The sequence below is a fragment of the Babjeviella inositovora genome, assembly GCF_001661335.1.
Source record: "Babjeviella inositovora NRRL Y-12698 unplaced genomic scaffold BABINscaffold_19, whole genome shotgun sequence".
In the NCBI taxonomy this organism is placed as follows: domain Eukaryota; kingdom Fungi; phylum Ascomycota; class Pichiomycetes; order Serinales; genus Babjeviella; species Babjeviella inositovora.
The window spans coordinates 38,807-48,109 of record NW_017566856.1 but is presented as its reverse complement, the minus strand read 5'-3'; the positions used below and the strand labels follow the sequence as shown (position 1 = coordinate 48,109).

At 50.0% G+C, this 9,303-nt stretch overlaps 4 protein-coding genes across 4 annotated transcripts in view; 2 read left to right on the top strand and 2 right to left on the bottom strand.

Moving 5' to 3' along the window:
• Window positions 1-119, top strand: part of BABINDRAFT_15857 (uncharacterized protein) — a gene marked incomplete at its 3' end in the record, with an annotated part of 2,146 nt that extends 2,027 nt beyond the window's left edge. Inside the window, exon 2 of the mRNA XM_019127294.1 lies at window positions 1-119. Coding sequence (XP_018982318.1) covers window positions 1-118 — 118 coding nt within the window.
• A 1,102-nt stretch (window positions 120-1,221) lies between these two features.
• On the bottom strand, window positions 1,222-4,299 carry DCP2 (decapping enzyme complex catalytic subunit). The gene has a single exon (XM_019130168.1). The coding sequence runs from the start codon at window positions 4,267-4,269 to the stop codon at window positions 1,612-1,614; it is 2,658 nt and encodes an 885-aa protein (XP_018982317.1). The 5' UTR covers window positions 4,270-4,299; the 3' UTR covers window positions 1,222-1,611.
• Window positions 4,300-5,262: 963 nt separating this feature from the next.
• On the top strand, window positions 5,263-6,168 carry BABINDRAFT_42422 (uncharacterized protein; the record flags this gene model as incomplete). The annotated part of the gene is made up of 1 exon (XM_019132068.1): window positions 5,263-6,168. The coding sequence occupies one exon, from the start codon at window positions 5,263-5,265 to the stop codon at window positions 6,166-6,168; it is 906 nt and encodes a 301-aa protein (XP_018982316.1).
• Window positions 6,169-7,398: 1,230 nt separating this feature from the next.
• BABINDRAFT_42451 (uncharacterized protein) lies at window positions 7,399-8,334 on the bottom strand (the record flags this gene model as incomplete). The annotated part of the gene is made up of 2 exons (XM_019132071.1): window positions 7,399-7,713; window positions 7,852-8,334. Coding segments are annotated over 2 exons (798 nt in total), but the record flags the coding sequence as incomplete, so codon positions are not given.
• Between the last annotated feature and the right edge of the window lie 969 nt (window positions 8,335-9,303).

Genomic DNA, 9,303 nt, shown 5'->3' with positions numbered 1-9,303 from the left:
TCCGCTGCTCCAGTTTCGTCTGCTGCTCCAACCTCCTCCGCTGCTCCAGCCTCCTCCGCTGCTCCAACTTCCTCTTCTGCTCCAGCTTCGTCTGCTGCTCCAACTTCCTCCGCTACTCCAACCCCTTCTGCGTCGTCCTCTAACGGCATTTTTACCGTTACCGAGACTTCTACTTTCACCACTTGGATTAACTCGTGTTAAAGAAGATCTGCGAGTTTATATATGCGTAGGAACACTTCTATTCTGAGTTACGAAATATAAACTTATTGAAATTGAATGTAGGCTTTCTTTTTTGTCTAACTGTAAGCTGTACAAGAAAGATTTGTCACTCTCTGTCCTAGCTACATCAGGCTACCATCTTGAGTTACTGGTGATTGATATCTCTAGTGCTTTTTGACCAAGTGTCTGAGCAAACCATGTTTGTGCGACTCGTGCATGTCAGTACCGGTAATAAACTGTGTGCTTTGTATTAAAAAGTATTTCCCCCGTAAATTAGAGGCAGCAGGAGAAGCTGATACCGACTCGAGGGACTTCACAATGTTTCGTAGCCAAATTTGTCCTTTCTGGGTTCGGAGAGTAAAGGATCTAGACTGGACTGCAGATTTAAATCTGAAGCAGTATCAACGCTAAAAATTACACTGGATTGGAGACTCCAAGGCAGGCCCTGGTTTCCTTGAGGATGACCGATAGCTTAAACACACCCCTTACACGAACAAACAGGCGAGTCGTTTCTGGGAGCTGGAAGAAAGGATAGCAAACGCTACCAGCGTCATTTAGTATTTAACAGACCTCCAATCTCTGAGAATAGCTGAGCCATGATAGATTTACTTTTATGCTTTCATCAAGGCGAGTAAACAATACTGGTCACGCAGAACTTGTATCAACCTGGTACCAGCAATCCTGTTACCAGCAATCCTGTTACCAGCAATCCTGTTACCACGCTGTACCTGTTAATACACCGGCTAAAACTTTACTAGCCTTTACTCATCGAAGCTTGCCAAATTAATTCTAACCAATGGCCAGGAATATTTGAGATGAAGCCACGCTATCCTGCCAAAACATCAAATAGGCCCCACGTGGCATTCAACATTTGGATAAGCCCTAGTGGAACCCTGGAAACCCGTCAAATACCGTGTTTAATTGTCCTGCTTCAATACCACTCGAACTCCAAGATCCTATTTGGAGCGTCATCAATATATTATAAACTGTATGGACAGATTCTTCCATTAATGTTTTATAATATATAGTGACTGAGAAATACCTGACGAATATGAAAGCTAACTGCAGGTTTATTTTAAACAAAGCACTGTAAGCTGGCTCCCTGGCGCATCAAAACTACATCGTTTATATGGAGTGATAGTCGACAGGACTATGTGCACTAGCACCAGCTATAATGCATATCCCAAAGGATTAGGAACTAGTTGAGTATCATTGAGATGGAAACCACGGCTACGCAAATTTCTAGCACTGTCCATAGGAAACTCGCAGCATCATTTTCTACAGGGACGGTTATATTAGCGCCCTACCGAATCAGATAGAGTATACCTGGAAATAACGCGCCGCTTCTACATCCAATCCACATTAAACATTTATTAGCTCAACCCGCCAGCCCTAGAGACCAGTGTTGCCCTTCAACAACCCCAACAAGGAAGTGGCGTGGCCGTTGCTGGCATTGTTTCTCAAATCAAACTGCTGGTGCTGAGGCTGTGGCGATGCAAAAGCAGAGTCCGGCAACGGGACGTGGGATGGGGAGAGTGATGCCTCCAAAGCGTCGAGCGAAATCGGAACCGGGCGGCCTTGCAGCGGTGGCTGAGCACCCTGGGAGGATTGTTTTAACAAGGATAACAACGGGTTACTGTACTCGCTTTGCGAGGACTGTGGGGCGCTGCCGCTGGACTTGAAGGTCATGATTGCTGGGTCTTCAGGCGCTTTGGCACTGATACCAGTGGAGGAGACATCAGGCGTGATGTTGCTGCCAGACGAAGCCGAGTTGTCGATCCTGGTGTGACTCTGAATGAACTCGTCAACGGGGTTTCTGGAGGTGTGCCCGCTATTCATGAGACCAATGTTGTTCATGGCCATGGCGTTTCCAGCATTCGGAGGGTTGGCCTGAGGATTGGCCTGAGGGCCGCCTTTTAGCAAGTTCAACAAGCTGGTTGGGGCAGTTGGTTCGTGGGCTGAAGGCGCTCCAGACTGGTTTCTTTTCAACAAGTCCAATAACGGGTTGCTGGTCTTTGTCTCGGCGTCTGGGAGTCTGACGGCCGGGGCTGGTTCGTGGGACACCTGGCTCTTTTTCTCCAAGAGCTCCAACAACGGGTTGGAACCTTGTGGCGTGGCCTCTGGCGTGGCATCCTGCGCTGCAGAATCGACCGCAGAGATATCTTGGCCTCGCTTTAACAACGTAAACTTCTTCTTTGGAGCTTGGACCTGCGAGATACCAACGTGTGGAGCTTGGAAGGCGTTGACAATGCCACCACCATGGTCGTGGCTAGTCCCAGCATGGTTACCGTTGTTTGTAACATAACCGTGACCGTTGCTTGCAACATTATTGTTGTAGTTGTGTTTCCCACCTCCGGGGGTGATGGGCGTTCTAGGGGCATCCTCTACCTCATCCTCTTCCACTTCACCCTCTTCTTCGTCACTTTGGTAATGCTCGTAGTCGCTGTCGATCTCAAAGTGATCGAAGGAGCGGTTTTCGTACCCAGAAATATGTCCCTCAGCGTCTTCGTAGTCCTCGTAATCGCTGTACTCATCATCCCCAAACTTCTCAGAAGCATGGGACGGGGCAAACGGCGGGGATGGTGGAGAAATTACGCTCTGCTTTCTGGCCTGCTGAATGGCGCTATTCTTTCTTTCCAAGGGTGCTGGTGTTTCAAGGCCTTTGACCTTCTTCAACAAGCCTAGCAACTCGTGAGAGTCACTCAGGGTGTTTTTTGGCTTAAGTGGCCCCCCCTTTAATATGGATAACAAGTCGGAGCCGTTCAGTTTGGCCTCTTTTGGTTCCTTGGAGAGCAACTGCAATATTGTCCTATTGGAGAGCAATTGCAATAATTCCCTCGAGTTGGTCGTGTCTACACGGCCGTGGTTAGTTTGGGCGTGGGGCTGCGGTTGGTTCAGAATTTGGTTTTGGCTCTGATTTTGGGCTTGGCCATGGGTTTGGCCATGATTTTGACCATGGGTTTGGTCCTGCCCAGAGGCGTTTGGCTGCACCAAGACGGCCTCTGGGCTGTAGTGATGCAATTGCTGTTGATGCAACTGGGGTGTTGCGCTGTAAGGATGTGGTGGAATCATCGGCACAATTGGGAAAGGCATGATCATGCCTGGATGGAATGGATGGAACGGCATGTTCGGGGCAAAATTCGGCACCATTACTCCACCCGGAGCGGGTGGCTGGAAAAACTGTGGAGGCTGGAACTGCGGGGCCTCACTCCCCTTGGTCAACATGTTCAAGATTTCTCTTCCCGCATCGACATTCCCCTCTGGCTGCCCCTTGATACCTAGCAACGCCTTCAACTTCCGCTCCGCGTCGCGCTTCAACTCCTCCTCGCCAAAACCACCCTTCTGCTTCTTATTATACTGGATCATCTGCTGCAACATATTGCCCACGAGGAAAAAGCCCTTTGGGCTGGCACGGCACTTTTTGACCAACTTCTTGAAGTCAAACCACTTGATCTCCGAGATTTCGTTTCGCGCCTCTGGCACAAACTGGACATCATCCGGGATATTTTTCAACATGTAGATTTTGTAGTTTTTCCCCTGGATGGTTCTCTCGACGTACGACTCCTCGTCCATCTGGTTGCTGGCGTCGTAGCCGATCTCCTCCTTGATTTCACGCAAACAACATTCGGTGTCAGTCTCATCTTTGCCAATTTTCCCCCTAGGGAAACTCCAGGACCGCGACTCGGTCCCCTTCACCAACAAAACTTTGTCGCACGCTGCATTGAACAAGCACGCACCTCTAACTGGGATGCGCCGCTTGTAGTTGTTGAACGTGTTGATGGCCACATCGGGGTCACCCCACTTCCACAAAAGCGGGCACTTCTTTAAGATTTCCGTGGAAAAGGTTTTCATCTTCATTGACAGGAGTTTGGGGTTGACTTGCAAGATAAAGTCCAAGTAGAACCAGTGCGCCTCCTCGATCTGGAAGTAGACACGTTCGATGGATGACAAGTCCTCGGGTGGGCAGTTGATGACAAACCGCGCCAAGAGATCTTCTAGGATGCGGTCAATGGGTTCATTTTCAAAGCCGTTTCTAAGTTGTATAGACATGGCGAGGGTATGGGATGGGTGGAGACTGATGGGATGAAGTGCTTCAGCAAGCAGTGGAGTTTATTTAATGGCTGGCCGACGAAAAAGAGGTGTATGGCCGGTAGGGGCACGTTAACGTAAGGCGATGCGGCGAACAAGGCCGTTTCCCCCGTAATATCTCTCGAATTATCGGTAATCGGAAATAAACGACTGGCTGTTATACTGATAATCAATTTTTATTATTAACGTTTGATGTATTCAGACACGGTTGTGCTGAAGATATGCCGGGGGAGTTCAGAGTGGCTAAATCAAAGAGAGACGTTGCTCCATTGGGAATAAAGAGAGAAAGATGCACAGTGAAACGAGATGAGGTTAAAATAGGTAACTTTTATTATTTGAGGATCCGCTAGAGATAAAATTTAAAGGTTTCGGAGGAAATTTGCCTCATGGGGTGCAATATCACCGGGTTAGTACACCGCCGTAAAGATCTGACCAGGCGATTATTTAGCAGTACACAGCGGGCAGGAAGGAGGGACCGATTATTTAACAGCTATTATGGTTCAAATGAAATCTCCTGTACCCCCTCCCCTAGAGAAGCCTTAACCCAAGGCTTCAAAATATATGCTCCTTAATTAAATATATCCTGACAAAGTTAAAGTCTCAAGTCCAGCCTCCAGTTCAGGCTTCCAACTTCAGAGGTTAACATTAGCAGCTCCCAGTTTCCGACGGTTTAGTCCCCCCTCTATCATTGATTGGACAAGGGCAACTCACCAGAATTAAAATATGTTTCCAAGTTCAATATCAAAACCCGAGGCGGATAAGAAATCAGTTTTTTTTTTTTTTTTTTCCAGATCTGGACCACCCCTCAGCCTTTGCTCCATGTCTACACATGCCCCTCCATCACGTGATTGTAGTGGGCCTCTGGATTACCACAATTCACCGGTACGGAGAATGAAATTTCAATCTCTGCTTCCCCTTATTTCCTTTTCTATGCACCATCAATTAATACCATCCATGTCATTCAGGGTCGGCTACGTGCCAGAACACTTTTCCACGCCCATCCAGTTCGCTCAGACGCACCAGTATTTTGCCCAGCAAGGCCTCACCGTGGAATTGGTGCCATTTCCGTCCGGCTCCGGGCACTTGATCCAGTGCTTGGGCGAAAAGACCATTGATATTGCCATCGGCTTGACCGAGGCCTTTATTGCGGGTACTGCCAAGGGTAATGACACCTACAAAACCGTCGGGACGTACGTGTCTTCCCCGCTTTGTTGGGCAATCAGCACTGGCGCCGCGCGCGCGGAGTTGACGCGTGCCTTGCAGTTGCAGGGCAAGAAGATTGGTGTTTCGCGTATCGGTTCCGGCTCCTACGTGATGTCTTTTGTGCTTGCGTTGCAATCCCAGTTTTCTACCCCGTACTACGCGGGTTTCCCGATCTGCCACACCTTTAAGCACTTGAGAGACTCGGTCAACTTGGTCTCCACTGAGGTCGAGCACAGTGACGCATTTATGTGGGAGTACTTCACCTCAAAGAAGTATTACGACTCTGGTGAAATCAAGCAGATCGGTGTGATCTACACCCCGTGGCCAAGCTGGGTCATCACCGCCCGAAGCGATGTAGTGGACACTCAGAAAGAGGCCTTGCGGGGCTTCTTGAAAGCGCTCCAACAGGGGGTAACTCACTTCCAGGAGCACCAAGAGGAGGCGATTGAGTACATCCACCAGAATTTGGACTATTCTGAAAAGGACGCCAGAGCCTGGATCAAGACGGTCAGGTTTAGTGAGAATGTGGGTGCGGTTGACTGGGAGGCCGTGGTGACCAAGACTGCACAAGTGTTGACCACTGCCGGGGTATTGACCGATTCGAAAGAGGTAACTCAGGAGAGATTGGAGGCGGGGGTGCTCAGGGCAGGGGTGTAGATCTTTTCACAAGAGCGAAGTGAGCGTGCAAGCCAAGACTGCGATACGTGAATTAGCTAAAAGTATGCCACCTAAGCGCTTGTAGTTTGCATAAATAACCTTTAATTATTTTGAAAGGGCGAAATAAGCTATTAGAGACATATCAGAGGACCTCAAATGGGGAGAATGCGAGCTTAGCTCTTTTACTCGCCATTCGCAGGATGGTGAATGATTGCCAGTGAATTAAAGGACTTGTGTTATATTACTCCATACTAAATTAGATATCAAAGACCTATTCCACAGGATGGATAAAGTTTCTCAGGGCGGGGCATGGAATGCCTGAACAGCTATCTTAGTAACGATGTCTGGATTTGTCCAAATAGCAAAGTACTGGTTACAGAAACTGTTAGAGAGTGGTGTTGTGTCGCTGTTTATGCAAGCTTAGGGTAATTAGAGCCAACAACGGACAGGTGGCATGTATCGGATAAACGAAGGATAGGCCAATCAACAGAGCAGCAAGGATTTGTACGAATAAACTAGGATTATAGCCGGGGTTCTGCCATCCACTGCTCTAAGTACAATTCTCCAACCAGAGATGTATCTCAATGGATACACTAACAGCAATTCGTGCAAATAGTGGGCCGATCAGGCGCGGAGGATCAAACGTCATGGAAATGTCACAATGCGTAAGATCATTGGAATATGAAACCAAGCCGAGGGACACTATTCATCGCCTTTAGTAATAGGCTTGCTCTTTTCATCTTCAGCAACGACCGTTCCAGTAGATGGGATAGCTGTTTCAGCAGATCCCAGAAATGCTTGTGAAGGCGTCTCTGCTTCAATTTGCAGTACAGGAGTCCTTTCATCCGCAACAGTTTTCTCTCCAATGGTAATCTCTGGAACTCTCTTGCCTGTAATCTCATCCGTAGTCTCTCTTGTTTCCTTCGTAACGGTTTTTTCAGCAGCTTCTGATTTGTTTACAACTTCGATTTCGTTCCCCTGTACCGGATTTTCCTTTGGGTCCTCGCCGGTGATAAAGTCTGGGACATTCTCTGGAGCCACACCCTGTGGCATCTGGCCTGTCATCGCCTCTCCGATCACATCCCGCATTAACACCCTCGTCCCATCGTCCTCCTCATCATCAAGAAGCTTGTCGATTCTAACCCCGCTGCGGATCTTCAGAATAATCTCTGAATCAGCATTGCGTGACGGAAGCGATTTGCTATGCTTTCGGTTGGGTCCCTGGGGAGCGTCACTCTTGGTTAAATTCGGCAACAAACGGTCGGCGTACTGGATCAAAAACTCCACCACCGGCCGGGAATTGTCGTACTCGCTTGGATCGAGGTCGTGATTGGGGTGACTGAGCAACGATGGCTGGAAAATGGCGGCGAGGTTCTTGGCGTGCATCAAGTTGGCCTTGCAGTTCATGGCAAAGAGGTTGAGCATGTCAAGGAGGTACAAAATAACCTGTTTGTTGGTGGGCGGGAGGCGGTTGAGGAGGGTCTTGTAGTCGGCGAGCGCGGAGTTGATTTCGCCAAGGAGGATATGCCGGGCCGAGGCAGAAGCCTCAGGCGAGACCGGGGCCATGGTCTCAGGCAAGGGTTCCGGCGAAGCCTGCGACGAGGCTGGCTCGGCTTCTGACGAGGCCTCGCCCTTTGCCTTACGTAGTCTCTCCCGGAGCGCCAGCCGGCCCATAATCGGAACCCGGAACTCCTCGTACATCTCTAACGGCACTAACGGCTCCGGGAGCGAGTTTAAGTACCGCCGGAGAAGCGACGCCGCATCGTGCACGTGGTACCCCCCGAGTTCCCAATCAAGGTTTCGCCCATAGTTCGGCGGGGAGCTGAACACAAACTGGAGTTCCTTGACTCGCTTGGAGCTTCCACCTATCCGGAAAATCCCCTCCACCTCGAGCGCATTCTTCTTGAGAAACCGCCCGCAGTTTGCCACCACCATCGGAATCGAGCCGTACAATACGAGCTCGCCGGGTTGCGGCGCCTGGAGCGAGATACCCACCCCGGCCACCCGCACGGACTCCTCAAGAGGCACCCCAAACACTTGGCTATCGTGGGCAGAGAGGAATTGCTTGTGTGCTGCGCCGTCGGCAAAGGAATCGCGCTGCTCGCGGAGGCGTGCAAGATCCGTGGGCGCCTTGACGTTGGACGAAGAGCGCGCACGGTGTTTCATGATTGGCCGCAAGAGGCGGTGCTCGTGTGACGGCGGCAGCGGTGAGAGGTAGCGCGGCGGGGATGCGCATGCGTCGTCTTTTTCTCGCCCGAACAGAAACCTGCGGTGGTGCAGGTTTCGCCGCAGACGTGGTTTGCGCGGACTCACGCGCGGGTCTGGCGTTGTCGCGCGCGCTTCTGGGAACAGCTCTGTTGTAGGCGTGATGGCTGCATCAAGCAAGTTGCCGGTATCGACAAAGGGGCTATCGACGGACTCGTTCAGCTTGAGCTGTGTGAGGTTTTTGAACCAGCCCACGAGGCTCGGCTTGGCGGTGGGGGAGCTGGGCGACGACATCACAAAGATTGGACCGGCGTAACGATGTATCTGTTGGGATGGGGTTAGGTGAGTAGGCTGTATCTGGGTAGCGCGTGGATGGTTTGTGTGGGGGGGGGGGCTGTAGTATGTAGCTGGGCAGATTAACGGTGATTTACTGAATCTTAAAATAGAATCGGTTGTAATAGAAGAGTTTTTCTGTAATTGCGTCGCGTCCCCCCTAAGTCCCAATGCAGGAATTTCTGGGCATATTGTGCAACAACGTTACTGCATTTAGGGGTCTTGCGGCTGACATCACGTTTTGTGTCACGTGGAAGAGCGAATTGGGCGAATTATCTACCGGAATGGGATGCGCGAGCTACGTTAAGGGGGGGGGGGGGGTTTTGGCGGCCTCTGTTTGTATTATCGGACAATACGGCATTAATACCAGAAATTCATCCACCATATGGATTGACCATGACCTACCCTATCTCTGTTAATTAAAACATCGGTCTTTATGAAATAGAAGTAGTGAATATAGAACAGATAGACTTCGTCTGGGCTGTGTTGCTGTAGTGCAGAGTTATGTCATTGCGCATTAATAGCCGATCTGACGTTAGTTCTAACTTTCTTGTCACGTGCTATGTTGGAACGGTCTTCTGTCTCAGCTATCCTGTA